We start from the raw sequence: 23,134 nt of genomic DNA, 5'->3' as shown, positions 1-23,134 counted from the left end.
AGACATGATTAATGAGAATTTTGTCTGCCTGTATCTCAATAACGTAATTTAAACATCATTTTAAAGCACAATAAAACTGAAATAAAAAAACTTTGTATCTCACTGGAAGAAGTTTAAAATACACAGTTTCTCATTTGTAAGGCAGGAACTTCAACAAAAATCTATTAGCAAGACAAATTTGTGAGCACTTTTTTTTTCCAGTAGACATCTTCTATTTATCATTTATAAAGCCACAAACTCTCTCTCTTTTGTACCTTTCTGTTTACACAAGTATAAAAGGATAAAAAGTAATCAGTGCCATGTCAAGATCACTGAATTTAAAGCACAGGTTCTATTCCTTTATCTTCCATTTTATGCATAGGACATCTTGAAAGAAATTACTTGAAATTTCTATTCATAAAAGGTGTTTTAAGTCTGAGTACTCAACTACAAAAAAAAAAAAAAAAAAAAAAGTCTTCTGCAGTTACTGCTCTCTGCACCTAATTAATAAGGATCTTTCTTTTACAAACCCCTTCGCTGTACACAACATCAAAGCAAATCTAAGTCTGGGATGTAACCTGGGATAGAAATTCTTCAAGACTTATATAAATAGGACCAGGTGCTTTGCCATGTTTACTTCTATGAAAGTGAGGACAGCTGTACAGACTGATGTGATGTGGGGATTTAGGAACTGTTTGCTGAAGCTGCAGAATAGACAGGGCTGGCTAAGTTAGCATCCTCCTTTTCTGCAAGTGGGTTGTTCTCCTAATACCCTGAAATCTAATTTTAGCAGGAATCTTGGCCACTTTTCTTACATAATGGAATGTTTCCTTTAGTTTTTTGCAGTTTCATTCTCTCTAATACACACATGGAAAACAGCACACTGTTAAACTTTCAACTTCATACACAGCTGTAACAGAAGATTTTCCAGGAAGAACATTCCCCTTCAATGCAGATCCTGCCCTAAACTACCCACACAAGCCAACACCAGATATTGTAAATACATGGCATTAAGCTAGTTGGAGTTCAGTTTAGAAAATCCTCTCTTGAAGGATTTTATTCTCATAAAAGGACTTGAAAATCATCTTTTGAAGCAATCAAAATAGAATATGAACATTTTTATTTATATTGTATGTCTCTGTATAAACACTAGTTTCCAAACTGAGGTCTTAGAAACTTAAAAATTCTGGATGCAAACTGAAATAGACACTTGGATAACTATTAGAATCCTGGTACATAACACAGTCCTGCTGTTACGTCAGAGCTGGCTAAAAGGACAAGCTCTAAACGTGTCCCACCAGGGGACAGCCTAAAGCTGCATCTCTCTAGTACAACCTGTACATTTCCAGAGCTCTCTGCATACAAAAATGGGGTCTGGGGAAAAGATAGCAGAGAGAACTGGTAAAACCTTAACAACATATGTGCAGATGAATGTCCTGATAAACTAAAGATTTATACAATTGCCCCTAAAAGATGAGATTTCATTTTTTGTTTTTGATGTTTCCAATTAGGTAGGTCTTCTGCAACAAACATGTCAGAAGGATCTATTTTGGTTACAGCACAAGGAGAATTTTATTTTAGTGGGTTAAAGCCTTTTACTGCCATCAGGTTAAGGAGAGGGAACTTCTCTTCACACAGCAGGAATTTGTCATAGAAAAGCAAGCCCTAAAAACATGATTTTGGTATTTAAAAAACTTGCCAACACATAAAAATAAGAAGCCAGCCAATTTAAAAATACATCGTTCATGTAAAATTCATGGGGAAGTACCTAAAATTCACAGCCCACCTGTAAACGTTGGATTAGTGGATCTTTCTGAACTGTAACAAGGGGTTTAGAAAACAACATTACACACCAACATCATTTCCCCCCCCCAGTGAGACACAAAAGCATAAAATCCTTAGGGAAGAAGCCACTAACTAGAGTGGGGTGGAGGTGGAAGGGAGGGAAGGGAAGTTGCTGTTCATTATTTTTTAAGCTATACTTGCTCCCTCCCCTACTTAAATTTAAAAAAAAAAAAAAAAGAAAGATTTGTTAGTTGCTGATGTCATCAAAGTGCTAACATTAATCACTCACAGCATCACTGGTCCACACACAAGAGTATATAACGGGGATGCTCAGACAGCATACTGCCAAAGGAAGGCAGGCAAGAGAGGGGGGAAAAGACATTATTTTTTTTCTCCTGTGTGGTTTTTAAAAGCAAGAATACAGCATCTTTAGACAGGATGTGCTCTTGCAGGAATTTAAGTGGAAGAGACAAAGAAACCATGCCACCAGCAGCATCGGAGAAAAAAACTGAAACCACCAAGCAATGAGAATTCAGTCCAGAGAATCTGAGGAGAAGAAAAAGCAAACTGGCCAACAGAGATCAGTCAGGAAATAATTCCAGTAGAAGGGGATACAAAAAATTTGGTGTTTGTAACATTTTCACAGCAGCATCACCATAAAGAAATTGTGTTCTGGAATTTCCATCAGGGAGTGACGGTAAGTACTGACTTTATGATCCATAAAACATCAGATGGCTTTTCCAAACGTTTACATGCCAGTAATTGTGTGTTTTCTAATAACTGATGGTTTGCAACAATAGAAATGTATTCTTGTTATTTAATTATAGTTCATTCTACTTACAAAATGCCATGAGGATTAAACTGTTGAAACTATTGTTCCTAGGCTGTGTTAGAAAGTGTTCTGTAAAAAATGAATTATAATTTTAAGTAATAGGGCTCTACCAGCTAAAGAGACAGTAACTGAGCAAGTAAAAGCTCTGATCTCACTAATGCACCCTATTTTAATATCTGCAGTAGTTGGGTAGACGCCAAAACGTGTCTGTTTGGTAAGTTTATCTGATAGCAAACTCAGCTCCTTTATATTGTTGCTGTATTAAAAAGAGTGCATTTACCACAGAATTAGAAAAGCAGCATCTACCCAAATCAGTTATATCCATGGTTTTACATCGTCATGAAAGTGAAAACACATATTTTTCTACCCACTTTCCTGTAAGTATAATCCAAAAGCCTTGAGAAACAATTTTCACACATAAACAGGCACAGAATTCTTACTATTAATGTAATGTCACTATCTAAATCTCATTTAAAAGTATTCCAGTCTCTTATCTAGCATAAAATACAAGTATTACAGAATAATTTCAGAATATGTTATGAGCAAATCTCACAAGCTTTCTTCCTCAGGAGAACTTCAATAATTAATTGTTATTTAGCCAGGAAAGATAACATTTTAAACTTTATCTTTAAAAAATATTAGATTTAATTTTCACAACAAAGTCATAAGCAATGAAATAGAGTTACTGTCATGCCATTTATAGTCATAAAAAAGTGAGAAACTTTGAAAGTGGGAAAAAACTTCCACAAGTGCCACTGGTAACTGAAATCAAAGGAATCAGATTAAATTGCTGAGGTAAGCTCTTTCTCAAAAGTTACCATCATAATAGTAAAAGCATAAAGCCCAAGCCAAACAAATGAAAATACCCACTGGTTGTTATTATATATTCTTTAATATATGTATTTAGAGAAAGTGCAGAAAATAGATGTTTTCCTTTCACTATTTACAGTGGTTACACATACTGAGAATCTCAAAATACTGGCAGATTTTCTAATTTGAATTGAGGACGAGGAGGAGTATAAATTCAGGGCAAACAGACCATGGGATTACATAAAATGACTTAGAACAGTAAAGAGCATTAGTAATTTTTAAAAATCCCCACTATTTATCCAAAAGGTAGGCTATAGTGAAAGCTGTATTTCACTAAGCTTGACAAAGCTTTTCCAAGAGGCTGACTAGCATCAAGACTAAACATTGTGACACTGATACCACCAATGTACAGTGTTCACAGCCCCTGCCGCAGTGTAGCTGCAGTGGCTACAGATGTGCAACTTAACAGCAAACATGAACCACCGATCAGTCTGGCTTGGAAAGGACTTTAAAGATCACCTAGCTCCAACACCCCTGCCACAGGCAGGGACACCTCCCACAGCTTCTCTGAGCAGCCCATTCAAGTGCTTCACTGCCCACACAGTAAAGAATTTCTTCCTAATAACTTATTTAAATATACCCTCTCTAAGCTTAAAGTCATTCCTCCTTGTGCTATCACTACCTGCCCATGTAAAAAGCCCCTCTCCAGCTGCACTGCTGTATCTAGGTACCAGAAGGTGCTGTAAGACCTCCCTGGAGCCTTGTCTTCTCCAGGCTGAACAGCCCCAATTCTCTCAGCTTATCTTCATAGGGAAGGTGTTCCTATGTGAACTTGGGAATAAGAAACTAATGTAAGACATTGGAGACAAAATAATATGTGGTCGTGTTTCCACATACTCTAGTTTTTCAACTGATTGTGACCGGCAAAGATAAAGATTTGTGGATGGTAGAGGCATTTATTCCTCAATATCAACTCCTGCCAGCCCCTCTTGCCACTTAACATAAAATACAAGATACACAGACTAGAGAAAGAAACAACTTGCATTTTTTTACAATTGCCTGGGGGGGAAAAAAAAAAAGTGACATGAAGTGGTTTCCCAGCTTTAAATTCTGCAAAAATTCACCATCTCTCAAGATACAACTGGCCACTTGTACAGGCAGCAGCTCTGGTAGAACTTCTCTATGTTTACTCTTTCACTTGGAAGAGAAATACACATTTTAAAACACGCCAAACTTTATGAACTTTCATTCCCATTTTTACACTGAAGTACCAAGCATGAGAGCATATTTTCCTAACTCCATTCCTACATTACAGAGCACTACAATTAAGATCCAAACAACATCATCAGTGCTGCAGCTTCTCCAAGGAACATCTTCCCTTTCCACAGGGAGATCAGCATCAAGAGAGACAAAAAACTCCCAAGCAACATCCTGATGGGAATAACCGTCCAAAACATCACAGGAAGCACAGCAATGGTAATTTGGCCAAAAATGGCCGGTTGTGTCGACAGCTTTTACAGCATCATGTACCACCCTAACTGGAACAGCATGCTATCCAGCTACTCCAGAAAGAGCTTTCAGAAGGAAGAGAGGGTGCCCACCACCCGCTCCTCCTTTGTTGTTGAAAACCTGACTCCCCTCACAACGTACATCATGTGCGTGACCTGCCAGTCCGCAAACCCCTCCAGCGACCAGTGCAGAGTTTTTAACACACTGGAGCGAGACCCAGGCTCGGCGAGCAGCACCAAGAAAGAGCTGGCCCTGGGCATCTGGCTGACCAGCAGCGTCCTGCTCCTCATCATCGCTGCAGTCCTGCTCTACGGCTGCCTGCACCTCCTGTGCCGCAGGAGACGCGAGCGCCTGCGAGAGCGGGACGGGACCTCCAAACAACAGCATGAGCAGCCATGGACCAAAAACGCAGCCTACGTCTTAGATGAGGCCAGCAGGCAGAGCCAGCAGACGCAGGATGCTGAGGAAAAGCATCCAGGTAGCATCCAGCTGGCCACAATCATAGAGAATCTCGCAGTGTGCAATGAGCCCATTGTGCCATCTTCTAAAAGTCAGGAACAAGTCCCAGTAACAGGACAGCACTCAGCTATAAATTAGAAACATTTCATCCAGAAGGTTTTTGCTCCATAAGGTACCTTCAAACACATCACATGCACTGTTGGTGCTCACAACAGGGAGCTCTCACTGCTGGCCACATCACTTCTGGCTGTACCTCTCATGTCACACCCCTTTCCAACAGCCTGTATGTAAAGGTTCCCAAAGTATGCAAAGTGCCCCAGAAGTGCGCACTTCAGCCAACCTCCATTATTTAAAAATGAAGCATGTAGCAAGTAATTGGTTTACATTTCAAGGGGATGTTTTCATTGTTTTTCTTTAGTCTAAAACAGCAAACAAATATAAAAAGTAATCAAAACTGACCAAAAGAATTTTTATTAACTAGCATGAATAAAACTGAGTAGAAGTTTTGAGATGGCAACCCAGACTGCTACACTACAGGCAACTGGAACATACACACAGAGTGCAGAGGTTTGCCAGTGTGAGGTTTATCCTGACAATCCCAGCTGCTTCCCAAAACACACACTACAAATAGTACTACACTCAGACAACACACTCCACTGCCCAGGGCATTGTCCTGCCCTCCCATCTGCACTGAGGTCAGTCTCAGAATGTAAAATAAACTCACCAGGATTAACTGTACTCTCTAATCTGTCTTCTTTTCCCCCAGTCTAAATACACGCAAGATACTGACTTTGTAAGGAATGTCTAATTAAAGAAATATCCTGGATTACCACATTTTGCACTCTTCTGCTTCCACCACAAGCTACCTGCTGCTCCATGGGCCAGTAACTCCCTGCAGAGGAAATGGAATTCAGAGAGACGGCTCCTGGCCCTTCCTTTTCTCCTTCCCTTTCAGTTTTAATGATAACACGCATTAATCAGCTGCAAATTCCTTTCCAATTGCACAGAACATGAAAGGGGACAAAATAGTAAAAACATGCCAAAATGCATTTTATTTTTGTAACAAGAAAACCTGCTGATCATCTCACTCTGCCTTGAGCTTCGTGGCAAAGTGCCAAGGTCCTTCAGACAGAAATCTGCTCACCCTCACAACATGACAAGTGTCATCTGATTTACATGTATAAGTCACCCTGTTTTAAACCTCTTAAGTGCATTTGTGCTCCATAAAAACATAATAAATCTTAGCATTGCTGTATACTATGCCTAAAAAAAGAAAGGTGTGCTGTGACTGCAGGCACTTAATTGCTCTTGTTATGAATGTATGTGTGAAGTCAGCTCCATCTGACACAGCTCAGTTGTACCAGTTGTACCAGTGAAGGCTGGAGAACTTCTGGCTGGGCAGCTGCCATCCCTCTTCACTGGGCCCTGGAGGCTAAGGGGGGATACAGTTTTGGCAAGAGAGCTCCCCATGAATATCTCACAGCAGGTAGTGGATCTTTTCAGCTACTCTATTTTGACAACAATTCCCACGACTTGTGAAATGCATCAACTCTCAGAGTGCTAGGGAGAAGCTGGCATAAGTGTGATGAATCTTTACTTTTTTTTTTTTTTTTTTTAAGATAAGCATGACACACAGAAACGTTTGCTGAACGGGGGCGAGTATGACTTTCAGAAAACACTTCAAAAGGCATTTTTATTGTGTGAAGTTAGCAATAACATGTTCTCCACCTGCTGCAGAGCTCTTCCTCCAGCTGACACCTTTTTCTTTGTCTTGCACTCTGCACTCAGTCTCAAATAAACCGTGAGAATAACAGTTCACTGCTGTTTTAAGTGACAGTGTTAGGTGAAATAGGCACTGAAACACCCTCATCAGAGCATGAAGCCAACACAACAGGTTTACTGCCAGAAAAGGGTGCCTGGGTAGCAAGAACAGAAAAAATGCTTTAAAATTATCTTGTTATCAAATTAACAGTAATGCTTCTCTGATTAGGTTTTCATAAAAAAAAATATTATTTTAATATTAAAGGGATGAAACTAAGAGAGACACAGTCAATCTCTGCCAACATCTTGGGCTCTTGGAAACCTGTTTACTTCTATGCATGTCCATTTCTTTATGTGTTTTATGAGTTTTAAGGCAGTCCAAGACATATACTCACATTTATGTTATATACACATGTACATGCCATACTGAGAACAAGGAGCAGTTCAGTCTTACAGCAGTTTCAAGGCAATTAATCTACTGCATTTTGTTATTTGTAAACAAACACACATAACCAAAAGACATGCCTATATCCAACTGAGAAGGCAAAGAGCTACCATGGAAGTGCTTCCCAAGGGACTTACCTTCTCTAAATATAAAACCATTCCACCCACAGAGTTTACTGTGCACTACTAAGATAAACATTCATATCATCCCACAAGCAATGGACCATCTCCCACCTGCTGCAAACGAGCAACTCATGCAGAGTGTCATCTGTTTTCTGCTCTAGTTTTGAAAAACTCATGTCATCACATGCTCACAGAGCTACATGATTCTCTGTTTCTTGCTGAGAAAGTTTTATTAAGGTTCATTCAGGCAATTCTGTATTAGATTTGATAATTCACCACTCAATATTAGCAGCCATCGAAAAAAGGGCAAATATTCTAGATGATTACCAAACTGATAGAAAGTTGTAGTGCAAACTGATTTCAATTTGTGCACCAGAGGTGGATAAAAAAACATTATATTCACAGTAAGAAGTACCTTTCAAACATGTATTTTTCACAAAATAAATGAGCTAGCATGTACAGAGTGATGAAGACATAAAAACATGACAATATTTGGAAAATATTGTACAAGACAGAAAAAACGCCCTGCAATTCTGGTCTACAAAACCTCTATAAAACCAAGTATTTCATAAACATGCAAAGTTAGTTCAAGCCCCCAGAAAAGATACTTTCTTATATGTATATTATAAAATATTTCATGCATTCACCCCATATTGCCAAATTCCAGCCTGTTAACATTAGTATCATTAATCCTACACATACTTTACCTGAGTAAAAGGGTTTCATTGATCATGCTCAACCAAACTTTCGGAATAATCCAGCTCACTTTTAAAGGCTAATTAAAGGCTAATTTTGAAGGCTTGCTCCTTCCCACCTGACCACTCTGCTTCCATATCAACCAGAAGTAGTAAGTTGTATCTGTGAGTTTTTGTTTTGCTAATTGCATGAAGATACCACTCAGAAAACTTTAGGTGCTAAAGAGAATGTTACTACAACTCTATTCTAAGTATCAAGACACATTAATATAGAACAGATGCTTTGATCCATTTAGAAATATCTGGGAATATTTGAATACTTTGAGATACAAATTTTCTTTAGTTAGTCCTGTAGTATTGCAGCCTCTATCATGTAAGAATTCCTGTTACTGGCTATATAAAGTAGAAATGTTAAAAAAACTCAGTTCAGATACCCCTAATTTCAAAATATATTCAAATCAAGAATAAAAATATACTCTTGTTAAAATTTAACACTACAGATATAGATAGATTTAACACTACAGATAGGTCCAATATAGACCTATCTAGTTATGAAATTTGCCCCAGAAATTCAAGCAAGACCCTCTCGCCTTGATTGCTGCTGCTCGTATAGAAAAATAATCAAGAATTCTGAAAATGTGTAGCTCTCAGTATGAAGATTACTAAACTCATTTTAATAATGAAACCTGACTGATAAAAAAAAGTGTTCCCTAGTTAATCTTCTGTCACTCACTCCACTGTATCATCACTTAGGTAAATTAAGTTAGCAATCTCTGTGAAATTCAGCCAGGTTTTTGCTCTACGCTGCATCTGGTCAGTTCCTAAAATACTAAGGAACACAATAACTCTAATGTAAGAAAATTCCACTTTCCTATAATACACTGTTCTGTTTTGGAGAAAAATTACATAAAACACTATTTACAGGACCAGACAGTCAGCTGTTACATTCCACATTAAAACATGTGAATCCTTTTCCACCTCCTTTACATTTTAAAGGCATTAAAGTTTTACAAATGCAGCAGATATTTTAGCACTGAAATTTGTAACTCCTGAGGTATCTCAAAAGCTAGATTGCTGGGCTGAAATTTCACCATACAACAGAAAATAAGAGTAAGACAAGGACAAATTATGTTCATGTTTAAGTAGGAAATAGATATTAAGAGTGGCCACCCATAACTTACAGTACACCTGCATAAATTAGACATGTAATTGAGCACATATTTTAAATAATTTAAATAATAATAATTTTAAGCTTTTTTATTGTTCATCCTCTAATTTAATCCTTATATTTTCATTTATCTTTTCCATACTTCAGCTTGCTACTCAGATAGTAAAAAAAACATTGCAAAATTTAAAGTGACACCTTGTCATATAGTCTCAAACGATTTGCTGAAGATAGCAGTGCTGGTTTTTACTGCTGTTTGAGGTAGATGAATATTTCTACTAGATATTAAAAATGCAAATAGATGTTAATGCACTATGTCATTAACTGTCATTAAGACTCAGGTAATAATTCTGAAGAATAAGTAAATAAATCTGCAGTGATCAGGGAGGACAAATCTATCACACATGAGCATAGCATTGGTTCTGTGAGTACACGCTAACTTTCCTCACTTGGATAGCCCACAGCTGTTCTCTTGTGCCAAGCACTCTTCCAACTTGTCACCCACACAAGCTCCTCTCCAACCTCTGCCATAGGGACAGAGTATGTGACTGCACATCATATATCCTTCTACTGAGAACTTGCACAGCAAGAAACATGATGCTAATACAGAAGATGGGATAGCCAAGACAGCAAGTTCATCACAATGAATTTGAGGCTCTTGGGTTTTAGATTTCAAAGAAAAAACTACATTTTTTTTTAAAAACAATTGAAGTAGTTTGGTATCTGACAGTTTAAGATGGTCAGAATCCATATTCCTTTTAAGTCACACATCATCTGAAGCAGTTTTTCCTATCTATTCCCTTTTCTTCTGTCATCACAGTCTTCATCACTGGAACAAGGGAGAGCTGCACCCAAGATGGGCTCTTGTTCTCACTTCACCAGATGAGTAATTAAGCTTTACTTTGAGTCTGCTCTGCCACTATAAGCAACTGAACAATGCCAGGTGGTTGAGAGAAGGGCTTACTTTTAGCTCTCTCAGGTAAGACTAACCATCAGACTAATCAATTGCACTTTGGCTGAAATATATGGTGAGCTTTACAGCAAAGTCTTTAAAAAAGTGTATGTTCAATTTAAAATATACACAAAATGTATTTCAGTCCATTTCTAATAACTTTCATATACCATAGTTTCTATAATTAAAAATTATACCTTTAAACATTAGCAAACCATAAAGATAAAGGGAATTAAATCCAACCTTTGATCCATAGAGATACTGTGGCTGTGCATTAGGCTGCTTATCACGCTGAAACTCCTGAGAAAATGGCAGCACCGTCCGAACAAATCTATATGACAAAGAAAAAACAAGAATTCATTATTTAGGTGAGCAGGTGTGCACCTAATGCAATCCTACCCTGAAGAAGACTGCTTTTGTCTGCATATACAATCAAAGCCAGACCAGCAGCTTCTTCAACCCTCATAGAAACTGGGGAAGCACACAGCCTGAACTGCCCAAAAGCATGGACACAAATCATACTGCAGTTTAGCAATTACTGTTCTTCCCATGGTGTGCAGGATCCCAAAATATTCCTCACCTCTACTCTACGCCAGGCCAGCAAATAGGGAAGCAACTAACAAAGTAGCAATAGCCTCTCTCACAGGGCATAAGGAAACTCATTGTGCTTGCAAAATTAAGTCTTTGAAAAAAAAGTACACCTTCAAAGAAGAACACGACATTCCTTCTTAATGTTTTGGATCATTTTTCCCCCCCAGAATTCACATCAGGACAAATATGTTAGATTATTACCTTTGAAGAAAGTCATGAGGAAGGGTATAATCCTTGCAGCAAAATCAGTGTTTCAAAAGTTTGATCATACTCCAGTGTGAGCATGTATCAATACAAATTATGTTTAGCTTTACCTTTGTACACTGCTAAGAGGACAGCAAGGGAACTACAAAGTATGGAGCATTGCCAAACACAGGATCATCCCACTCACAAGTGAGGGCACCAGAGACTGAAGGACTATTCCCAGACCTCTTGTGAACAAGCAGCACAAATCTTCTTCCCTAGATGTTCCCTGGCAACTGTGTAATGCACATTTGGCAGCACCACAGTTTTAGCACAGGAAGAAGTTAATCAATATCTACTACAATTCTGATTGTGCTTAACTTCATTAAACAGAGGAAAATTATTGGGGGATGTGTGTGTACAAGCTGGATGTCTTTTTTTTTACCTTGATTAAAAAGCATTTCTTGATAAATGGTGCAAAACTGTATAGACGCAGCAAAGAGGGAAAATAGCTATTTAAGAAGTGTACATCAAATGGCTGTATAATATCAGGCTGATCTGAGTGACACCTGAGCAAAGCAAATGTACCTAGGAAAATGTTTCAGGAAAGAAAACTTGCCTTACACTTAATATCATAAAATACAATTACATCTTGACCTTTTTTTATTTAAAGTATTTACATTTCATCAGCACACAAAATTAATTAGTCATTATTAATTCTTCCTAGAAAGAACAAAGAAATTCTACTTTTAATATATCCGTCTTCTAGCTAAAAACAAAATAGCCATGCTAATCAAAAATTGTTTCACCCAGACTAATATAAATTGCACTATGTGCCTTAAAATTACTTCCATTGTGTTTTATTTCTGAATCATTCTTGTGAGAACCTCTAACTTCAGAACAGTATTTTCTGCATTTTTAACCTTCTCAAAAATAGGTACAGCTACTTTTTCATACATAGTTTAGCCACTGTCCCCAAAAATACTTGTGCTTGCTGTAGTCCAGGAAGTGTTTGCATTGAGAGCTTTTGAGAAAAAAATACCTTATTTATGTGCATTATTTTTATATACATATTATTTAGATCTCCTTATATTTTTATTTCCTCAGTTCACAAATTTCTCCCCTTCTCTCTCACTTACATACAAACTGAAAACTCTCATTTGAGAGATGTTACTTGAATCTGTATTCTGCAGATACTTCATTAATGAGTTTACCAGAGATGATGCAAACATTTGATGGAATTCAAAGTAATTTGCACCATGTGCAGAGTGTCAGAGATTATTCACTCTTTTTTCTCTCCAAATCCCATTCCTTTTTAAGCTGACATCAATTTTCAAGCCCTAAGACAATCTCTAAAACAAAATTGTAAGAGATGCCATGTCATTTGAGATAAGACTGGGTTTCAGGGTGCAGCTGTATTTGGCAAGAGCAGATTTGCTACTACTAAATTAAAATGCTCACAAGAAAAGGAGTGTTTCATTGTATAAGTGGGTGCATCCCATGACTCTGGAAGCTGTAACAGTAATTCTTTGACTTTCCAAAAAGTTATTGTGTGTACATTCAATTACAACATAATTAGTATTTGGGAGTAAATCAGTCAGTGCAAGTAAATGCTCAAGTAACTCTTGTGTGTTTTCCAGCATTCCTCTGCAGGCTTGGGGGTTTTTCCATCTCTGATGCTTCAGAATAGTAGCAAAATAGTCTTAAAAGTTTTCTTAAAGACTTGAAGACAACACACTTGCTTATACTTTCTTGGGTGAAAGAGGCCAAGAGAGGAAGAAAAATAGTAAGGAAATAGGGGCAAAAGGTAACAGCCACTTGTTAAGTTACAGAGAGGCAACGTCTAAGATTGAGGCTACAGCAGCCTAAAGAGTGCAGCATCCTAGAAGGTATGTGATTAATCCCAACCTATCATTCAGGTAAGTATTAGAAATTTCTTCCCTAAACACTAAGGGCTATATGAAAACCTTACAGTTCACCACCATCTACTGCTCTTCAAACTTTTTTAACGTCCGTGTGTGTGTGTGTGTTTTCTTTCTGATATTCTGCTGGTTGGCTTTCTCCTGCTCCACCTCCAAGAAAGAGAAACATCTCTTTGAAGGACTGAAGCTCTTTGAATATCACAGCTAAAGCTACATAAACCTTTACTTTCCCCTAGATACTGACTGGTTATGGGTTTCAGCACACTCCAAGATAATCAGTTTCATTTTTAATCAGTGTTTATGATCTCACAGCAATTTATCCATTTTAATCAGAACAGGTTGTAAGCAGTCAAAGTAGATTAAGCAGATGAAAAGCCTTCTGGCTTACCAAAGCTTTGCAAGTGGATTGCTAGAGGACAACGTGAGCCCCCAAAGTAAGTGTTTTAGGGATCAAATAATTTTAGTTTTTCTGTGATACCTACTAGGAAGGAATTCATATTGAGCACTTCACAAACTAATCTAAATGATTCTATGATTTTAATTACTATAATCTATTTAAGGAGGTAACTGAAAGAGACTGCTTTGCTCAATGAGCCTGCTGCCTTGCAGGCACCAGGTCAGATGAACTTCATTCATAAACTTTCTGAGCTTCATCTTAGAGTAATAAGATATGGCAGTCTTCCCTCCCTGCTCCTACTCAAAGTGTTCCTCTGCACTTCCCTGTCCAATTGGTGTGAACACTTTTTGCTTCCAGCATGCTCAAATTAGTTTGTCCTGTCTAGCAGAACTAACAGCAGCCCTACACCTCCTCTCAGCGAACACTAGATCTGACTCACCCTTCTCCAACACAGATGCCAAGATGGAGAGACAGAGGAAACAGAAAGGAAAACAGTGCACAAGAAAGTAACAGATTTGCCAATCCATTGCTGTCACTTTTCCTTTTGGAAAGGTAGTTGACTACAGTCACCCCTGTGCTGCATGAGCTGATATCCCTGCACCATTTGGCTCATTGTAGCAGAAACTAGATGGTTTCCACTGCTGCTTTTCAGGTTAGCTCCAGCAGTATCTGCAAGGGCTGAAAAATTTTCTGAACAGTGACTGTCAGAGTATGTGCAATATAAGAAGACACAGCTGCTCTCTCCTGAAAATCAGTCTCAAAAGCAGCATGAGAGAGCAAGCTCGCAAAAGGAAGCAGGAGAGGCAAGTCAGGAAGAGTGAAAAATGAAAAGCTGGTCTTTTTGTTCCTTCTGTGACAAATCTGTATCCTTGGAAGAAACATGTCATATTACATTTGGAAGAGTGTTATACACATGAATTTATACTAGAGAACACAGATTTGGGTAATGTGTTAAAAGGAGACGGATCTACTAGTTTGATTACTGTCTCCAAAAGCTTGTATCATTTGTGTCAAGAAAGCACAGAAAATCTTCAATTCAAATAAATATAAGGCTGTCTCACACTTGCTCCTCTGTTACTCCTTAATACAAAACAAGCTGTCAAAGAAGGAAAAGGCCAGATTAGAAACAGCAAAGAAAATAAGGTAGAAAAAGGGACACTACAGACAGTGGAAAAAGAACAAAGAACAAAAATGTGGAAGTTGTAGAGTAATTTGAATCTAGATAACCTAACTTGACAAAGTTCAGATGCAGGCCTAAGCATGACAAATATTCCTGGTGTAGAAAGAATTGGCTTGAAAAGACATGCAACTGAGAGAGAGTTCTTGAAAAACAATCCCAGGCAGCACAGAAAAAAAATCAACAAGTGGGAAATGCCTGTTTATGGCTACTTTCAGTAAAATAACTGGTGGACAATAGCTTGAGAGCATCTAAAAGAGATGCAGCACAAGCTTCACTGCAGACTCCTCACTGGAGCACATACTAAGTGCCAAAGCCTCACATAGCTTCATAAAAGGGACAGGACAAAACAATGGTGGGGGGAAAAAAAAACACAAATGCTTTAACATCCCAGCATTTTTGTTTCACAGAAACATCTAATCATTGCTAGAGGCTGGCATGTTTCCTGGGTGAAATACTACCTCAAGCCTACCTTGCTTTCATATTCAGCTCCTTTATGGCTCCTGACAACACCAGGACACTGGACTAGAGACAACTTTTGACTGCAGTTCATAGGCTTGAGCACTAACCAAAGATTTGTTTTCTTTCTTTCATGATGGTCAACAGGTGGATTAAAAATATCCTTGGATTTCACTGCTAAGGCCCATCTGCAAAGGTCTCCTCACTCATCTCCCAATTCCTTCTCCACAAACTGTTGTCCCTGAGTCTGTGCAGCTGGCCAGCATTAATGAGACTAAATTTCGCATAAATGGCAACTCCAATTATTAAATTGCTAAATCTTTTAATAGCAGCCTCACTGTTTAATCTCAGTACATTATCAGATATAAAAAAAAAATTTCCTAAGTCCCAAATAATGCAACATGCAATGTGTTTCAGCACTTCTGCATGAAGAGCTTTAGGTTTTGAACTAAACCTGCAGGGTTTCTAAATAGTTGAACTCTTTTACAGATACATGAAATTATCATGTTCAAGCATTTTTGGGAAAAGAGCTTCAAAAGATACTGGAAACAAGTTAATCTGACCAAAACACTAAAGCTTTAAAAGAAGAACACTTATACCAAGCTGTCAAATTAAAAGAAAACAAGACACGGGTATGGCACATTTTCTGGGAACTCTGCCTCCAGCCCCTCACACCACCAAGTAACCTCTGCTTTTCATCATTATTATTTCTCTTTCTTCCAGATTTTAATTGCTACTTTTCTTCCCTTGTTTAGATGTAACCTTCATGACATTACCTATCAAGAGTCAAGCATTAAACCAGCATCTCTCACACAGCTCCTCACTGTGTATTCCTGTGTTTGCACTCAATAACCTGTACACTTGAATGCAGAGAGAGCACAACAATTTAAAGCTCATGCTAACAGCAAGGCAGTAATGAACATGCTTAAGGACTATAAAAAGGCTAAAAACTTCTTGTTCTCTCTCTCACCAAAAATATCAAAGGGCATTGTATAGCATGTGCAACACATACGTTAATTCTCTCCATACTGCTGCTTTTGACTAAAATCAAAACACTTATGTGATGAAATCAGACACATGGTACATATACTGCCTAAGATCTGGCTCCCTTTAGCATCTCCTAAATTAATTATCCTGAATTAATTACCCAACAAGCTGCCTAACTTGATTCTTGTGTAAAATTTTAAAAACAGACAAGCAACAGTGCTACAGGATCCTGCTCATGTCCTTTGGCACCTCACACTTACTTGACAAGCGCTGTGGTCTGCAATACATCAGCCCTTGTAGCCAGGATGAACACAGACTAAACAGACTACAGGAGTTACTGAATGTCTTTCAGTAAAGCTGACGGGTGGAAGAGCAGCATTTCATCAAGACTGTTATATGATTCTTAATACAGCACACTGACTCTTCCAATATTGATCTCCAGATACATCAACCACACAGAAGCTCCCTCGGAAATACATTCAACTTTCCTGTGCAAACAGATTCCTGTAACAGAAGTTTCTCGGGTAAAACTTAGCACAAAAAAAATCAAAACCCTCTTCTTTTTCTTTTTTTTCTTTTGCAGACAGAATCTTGGATCAAAAATAGAACATAACATCACAGAACATATCAGACAAGGAAAGCTTTCCAAGGAGACAGTAAAAGATGAGAACAGGCTTCCTCCTCTACCGACAACTCAATATTCACTATCACTTTACTGTCACTTCACAGGGCTTTAACCAAAACCTGAGTAAAGACTAAAAGTAACACAAATCCTAAAAACAGCACATGAGCAGGATGCACAGATATGCAAAATCTTGAACACTGTACTTCCCCCTCATTCAAACCTTAGATCCTACCTTCCTCTTTCTATTTCCATTACTCACTCTCCTTAAAAGCTGCAATTGCAGTTAGCAGTGAATACTGATCTCTTCCTTTCTCCAGGAAACAATCTTTTTCCTCACATTAGCATAGAATCAGGAATATAATTTTATTTCTGTCACCTTGCACTTGAAGATCCTGTTTCAAAATACCTTCCTGATACGCACTTAGCAGTGCTTTGACACACTCTGTTTTTCAGCATATCATAACTACGTCATCAAAATGTCAGAATTTGGATGCTGTGGTTCCATTTGCCTTCTATTGTGGACAAATAACAGGCTTTCATACATTTAACAGTACTTGGTAAAATGACTCATGCTGCTGCATTTCAAGTAAAGCCTTAGAAGTGGAAAACACTAAATGAATGAACTTGTCAGCACTTGCCAGGAAGGAAGTTGCAGAAGGGTCGTAGAATAAATAAAAAGCTGCAAATAAAAAAGTTGCCTTGCTAACCTGTTAGTAGATCCATTGTAGCAGTAGTTTGGAAGGAAATCATAATTGAGCTCCCAAAAGACATGAAGAGTAATTCTGCCATAAGGGGCTGACACATTGTGATTGGCTTCTCTGAACATGGCATCAAAGCTGTCCAAGGTCATATATCTACTCAGAAGCTTGTGAGTCATTTTGTTTATCTCTATCAAACCATCCAGCTCCTATGAAAAACAAGGGGGAAAAAAGAGAATGACGCATTTAATCAAGTGGAGAAACTGAACAAAGTACAGTTGGTAAAAGGATAACCTATAGTTCTGTCACCTTCTTACTCAAAGAATGAGAACCTGTGACACAAGAAACACATCATTGATAGTTTCTGTTCACTCAGCCACAAAGAATGTACTGCACATAACAAAGAAAAACTATATTTCAATAATTCAAAGTTATAAAACTAAGCATGCAGCAGTCAAGGGGCTCTATGGCCTCAGTATTTGATTTCACTAAAGAACGAAATGAAACCAATATAGTTAACTGCATGACAATTGTCACTGGTAAAAAATCTTATTACAGAAAGAACAGTAAACTCTTTTGCACAATTTTAAATTTATTTTTCATTCCCACAAAACTGAGTGTGCCAGATATTTTTCTTGCTGACTGCATGTTTACTTGTCAAATTCATGCTGTCTTGAAATAAAATTTGGATTTTAGCATTTTTATCAGGAAACTAACTCAAAAGGACACCTCAACATTGCACAGATGCTCTTCTTCCAAAGGCACAAGTCAGATCTCATTCCTCCACAAAAAAATTATTTTTGTCATGCTACAAAACCAAGTTACCTGAGTAAATAAATGAATTTTGATTCTACCAAGCGCAAGGCTGTTTTTTTTTTTTTTTTTTGAAATTTATCTATAAGCATGGGCAGAAGTGGGCGCTTATAAAAATTCAAATCACAAGGTGATTGCTTTCCTTGTTTTCTCACACTGCCCTCCCTACACTTTACTCCCAAGGCCCTCAGCTGCAGTAGGTCTGGGGTTTTTTCAGCCAGTGCTGTGTCAGTGATCTGCAGAACTCACCACAATGGAGGTCAAATCCTCGCTCTCAAATCGGCCGATGGCCAGTTCCATCGACCTGTACATGGCTGCTGAAATGCGCTGAGTGATCAGGCGGTTCAGGTCTATGGACCGACCCAGGAGCTAGGAAACAACAAAGGAAAGCAGGCTGGGAGGTTTGGAACTGAGTCAGGTCACACGATGAACTGTACAAGGACTATGAGTCTCCACAGATTAAAAGACTCTCACTTTGTGAACTTGAATGCCAAACACATTGAAACAAAGCAGATGGACAAAATTTATAAATTCATGAGCAAATGTGGTACTAGTTTGCAGCCCAATTCTCACAAAAAGAAGTAAAAGTACACATTGCTTCTACATTTAAGGACTTATATCAGCATTTTATGCTTCCATGACATTGTGCCAACAACATATTGAACACTGGTGAAAGACATTACTAGGAAGACAACGATACCATCTATGGCATTCCTGTTTGGCTTGTGTTTTCTTAACTGCAATAGACATTTGCATTAAAATGGGATCTTTTAATGTTTTTTTTTCTTAATTTACACCTTCATGTGACAAAAAAGCAGATCTCAAATGTTCAGTTATGCTACCAAGATGACAGAAAATGAAGCACAAAATGTGTTTTGTCTACCTACATAAATCAACACTACTGGAAAGTTGCCAAGCAACTCAAATAGAACACAGCAGGAGTTTACTCACTTGAACATGTCTCTGTTTCAGCAGTGTCTCGTAGCGGTTGGACTGCAGCAGCTGAATGGTTGCTCCCTGGTTCTTGCACTCTGATCGCAGCCGTTTATCCAGAAGCAGGCTAGGAAGAGAGGAAGATAATGCTTAAGGTATACTCAACAGCAAAGCACAGCAGAAAAGTGTGAAAGAAAGCTTTCACAGTGGAAGGAATAGCTACCTGCCAGCCATTGCCTTGTAGTATGCAAATATTTGGTCTGCCAGCTTGTAGACAAATTGGTCAAAACACAGGTTTACCTAGGGGAGAAAAATATCATGTTTAGAGATACTTAAAATTTAAAAAAAGAGTTTATCTAAGACATCCCACTGTTTATCAAACATAGTCAAGAAAGTTAATAGATCCAAATTTCCCAGTACAAGAGAAGATGTCATTCAATTTTCAGCATTAATGTGAGTCATCTTTGTACAGGTCTACAGGTTTCCTTATAACATATCACCCAACCAGTTACTCATCTCTGTCACTCTTCTCAGTTTTTCTCTTATCTCCAGCTGTTCAGAACCTCTTACAAAGGCTTTACCCTTTAGCATGCTTTTCAAATTCAGGAACAGATCATTTCTCTCCAGTAGATAGAATTACTTTACCTCTGCCTCAATTTCATCATAGAGGAACTGCTTCTTAAATTTGGTAAGTGCATAATGAGCACTGTCATTATAAAGGTCCAAAGAATACAGAACATACCTGCAAGAAAAAGAATAAAACAAGACAGTTACATTTTTTTTAATATATTTTTTTATATTTTTGTGTATAAAAGTCATGATTCTTTAGGATGGTGCAGCCAAGATGATGTAAACCAGTCAATATTGTAATTCACAAGTTGCTCACAAAAATAAGATCCTTTTCTTTTTTAGTTTCTATAAAAAGGATCCAAATTTTTCCTTTAAGAAAATATTTTCTGGTTCAAGAAAAGGTATAGATATGTTTGAAATCTAAAAGTTGTTTTCTAGATGTAGCTGTCCATCAAAATGGAACTAGGCTTTTACCACTATGCATTATGTTTGACATTTTTGTAGCATAAGTAAGGAGAACTCAAGGAGCAAAATATATGGCTGGTGCAATGGTACCTACATGAAAGGTTTAGCATTTGACTGACTTACTTCAAAAAGAAAACTTCGAGAATCTGAAAATGGGCAAATATATGACAAAAATTTTATTAATGTTTAGAATACCTTCTCAATGACAACTTGTTAAAGCCAATTAAAGCAGCAACATTATATTAAGGAATGGCAATCATGAAAAATAATGATTCAGTGAAAGAGCACAAGTGGGTCTTACTCCATCATTGATGCCTCCTTTGTCTCCAAAATATGATCTGTCAAAATCCAAGGCATGGACATCTCAATGGGAAACTGGATTCTTCTGCCCATGGTCAGCTCTAAGAAGAATTCCCTGAACCACAGCTGGGACAGATCACAGCATTGCTGCAGCGTTTCTTTCAGAATAAATAAGGGAGAATTACACTTCTTATAGAAATACATCAGGTACAATACAACTGTGATTCTGATGATGCAATGCAAAACAAAAGAAGCAAGTGCAAGTCACTAGAGCTGTACATAGGCCAAATAATCTAAAGCAAATTCAAAATGTAAAGCCCATGACTTTTCATAAGAGTTCTGAACTCCTCACTGGCCCCCAAAGTGGTGCCTTATAGGAAAAAAAAAAAAAAAAAAAAAAGGAGTAGAAATGGATAAGACTATCAGTTAAACATAAAAACTGTATACACCAGTAAAAAGGGATTTCTAGTTTAATTGCTCAGCTGGGGGCTGAGAAAGCCATACACTGAATTTGGGAAGCAGCAAGTGAAGGAGGCAAAATTGCACTGGAACTACCAGTACCATCCCTCCCTATGGTGGACTGAATCGCTCCACATGTTCTTGTTGATTAGATGGGCAGGAAATGACAGACAGACACATGGAGTAGGATTAAAACAAGCTTCTAAGGATGCTGTTAAGGGCCCAGAGGTGTGCTTCCCACCTCTCCAGAAAACACTTGGCAAAATCCTTCTTTTCCTGAAGGCTTGTGAACTAAAACAGGAATGAACTTTTTAAATTAAGACCTTCTTAAGACCTTTTGAGGTGCTGTTCCCCAGCAGCACTATGACTGATATTAACAAGCTCCCCCTTCTCCAACAATAAAGGAGACCAGCAGCAAAACAAAAATGAAAGACAACACAGCATGGTGATGACAAGGACTAGGTACACTCAATGTCAGTAGGTGAATTCTTTAGGACAGCATGTTTCCGATTACAATTAACTGAATAGTAAGAGTAGTGAAATGACATCGAATTTACCACAACAGAGAATTTGTCTCCTCTGTACTTAAAACAAAAACAAAAAAAAATCTCCCAAAACACAAAAACTACTTCCTTTGAAAAATTTCAATGTGTATAGGCTTATTGTTTATATAAATACATACATAAAGAAAATAGAAAAGGGAGGTAACAATATGAAATTTGACGCATTAGAAACAAACGTATAACAAGTCAAAAATCCCACCACAATGCTAAGTACCATCTCAGAAAAAGTTTGGACAGACCAAGGCTTTTGATAAATAAAAGGTTAAGTTGACTTAGGCAATCGGAAACATTTTCCAGGTCGTGTTAGAGGTGTTAGGACATGCTAAGCTGGACACTGATCATCTACATATCTTACCACTGAAATTTATCAAATGAGTGTAGAAGAAAGACTCGCGATGGAATTTTTCTATGTCCAATATGGTGGGCCCCTCAAGGCTACTTCTCAAGGTTTTCTTGGAACCACTTTTGTCAGCAATGAGGGACTCTAACATAGTTCTCACCATGTAAAGCTGTATCATTAAAGGAAACAATTATGGTGGAAAGGGGAGGGAAAAAAGGAAAATACACATGGTACATTAGTTGAGCAACACTGAGAATTACTATCAGTAAGCGACTGCTCCACTTCAAACTGAAAACTGGCACTGTGTGGATAAAAGCCTTTGAGGCAAGAGGAACAGATGCAACACTAGCCTACACACCAGCACAAATGCCTACCCAGGACAAGGGGACCTCCACTGACACTCAGCAGCAGTGGAACAGTTCACATCACCACAAAAAGTAAAAGTAATAAGTAATGTCTTACCACCAAAGTTTAAAAGAGGCGGATAGATGTAGGACTGCCTCAGAAACTTGTGTGTCACATGCAATAGCTTTTCCAATCCCAGAGACTTGAGCTGCTTCAACAGCTCAGCAGAGTTTAAGGACTCTGTCATAGTGCGAACCATGAAGAGCTAAAAACCAACAGACAGGGGCAGGCAGGGGAAGAGAATCCGTTAATAAAAACACATGGGTAAATAAGGAACGGGAAAGAGAAGCGGAGAAAACGTGTTAGTTTGTTAAAAATGAAAAGCAGCACAGTAAGCATGCAGAGGAGGTCATACAGAAAGGTTGTTCAGAATAATCACTGCAATCTGGGGCTCCCTCAAGCAAAGGGCAAGTTCCCATTCATTTCATTTCAGAGGATGCTCAGAGAGCCATTAGCTTATCAAATGATTTAGAAAAGATTTCCAGGTAGCACCAATTGCCCATTCATACACAGCCATCTTAGAGCAGTGTGAAACTGAGGAAAACCTATCTAAAATGGATATATTTGACCTCTTGCCTTCCTGTCAGCCCAGACAGACAAGTGTGCCAGCCCAAGAGCAGAAAAAGTAGATAGAACCACATACTCTAAACAGCCTGATGCAAAGGTGAAGCAAAGCCCTTAAAGCACAGGAGAAGCAAACTGATGGTGATATTTAACCTTTTCTTTCACCACA

The 23,134-nt window shown here is 38.1% G+C and overlaps 2 protein-coding genes across 3 annotated transcripts in view; one reads left to right on the top strand and one right to left on the bottom strand.

Moving 5' to 3' along the window:
- The window catches only part of CYFIP1 (cytoplasmic FMR1 interacting protein 1), a 72,131-nt gene that overhangs the window by 15,790 nt on the left and 33,207 nt on the right, over positions 1-23,134 (bottom strand). The window contains exons 16-23 of one of the 2 annotated variants that reach the window (XM_056501722.1): positions 22,459-22,606; positions 20,636-20,792; positions 19,945-20,041; positions 19,523-19,599; positions 19,318-19,426; positions 18,616-18,735; positions 17,563-17,762; positions 10,758-10,845 (exon numbers count right to left, since the gene is read on the bottom strand). In XM_056501722.1, the coding sequence (XP_056357697.1) occupies positions 10,758-10,845; positions 17,563-17,762; positions 18,616-18,735; positions 19,318-19,426; positions 19,523-19,599; positions 19,945-20,041; positions 20,636-20,792; positions 22,459-22,606 (996 nt within the window). Of the gene's footprint in view, positions 1-10,757; positions 10,846-17,562; positions 17,763-18,615; positions 18,736-19,317; positions 19,427-19,522; positions 19,600-19,944; positions 20,042-20,635; positions 20,793-22,011; positions 22,166-22,458; positions 22,607-23,134 lie in introns of both variants that reach the window. The other variant, XM_056501713.1, reaches the window with a different exon arrangement.
- LOC130258445 (fibronectin type III domain-containing protein 9-like) lies at positions 2,095-8,731 on the top strand. Its single transcript, XM_056501823.1, has 2 exons — positions 2,095-2,461; positions 4,722-8,731. Exon 2 carries the CDS (start codon positions 4,841-4,843, stop codon positions 5,510-5,512), a length of 672 nt encoding a protein of 223 aa, XP_056357798.1. The 5' UTR covers positions 2,095-2,461; positions 4,722-4,840; the 3' UTR covers positions 5,513-8,731.

Source organism: Oenanthe melanoleuca, chromosome 1 (genome assembly GCF_029582105.1).
Source record: "Oenanthe melanoleuca isolate GR-GAL-2019-014 chromosome 1, OMel1.0, whole genome shotgun sequence".
Lineage (NCBI taxonomy): Eukaryota > Metazoa > Chordata > Aves > Passeriformes > Muscicapidae > Oenanthe > Oenanthe melanoleuca.
The sequence above is the reverse complement of the archived record's forward strand: the minus strand, read 5'-3'. Positions and strand labels throughout refer to the sequence as shown.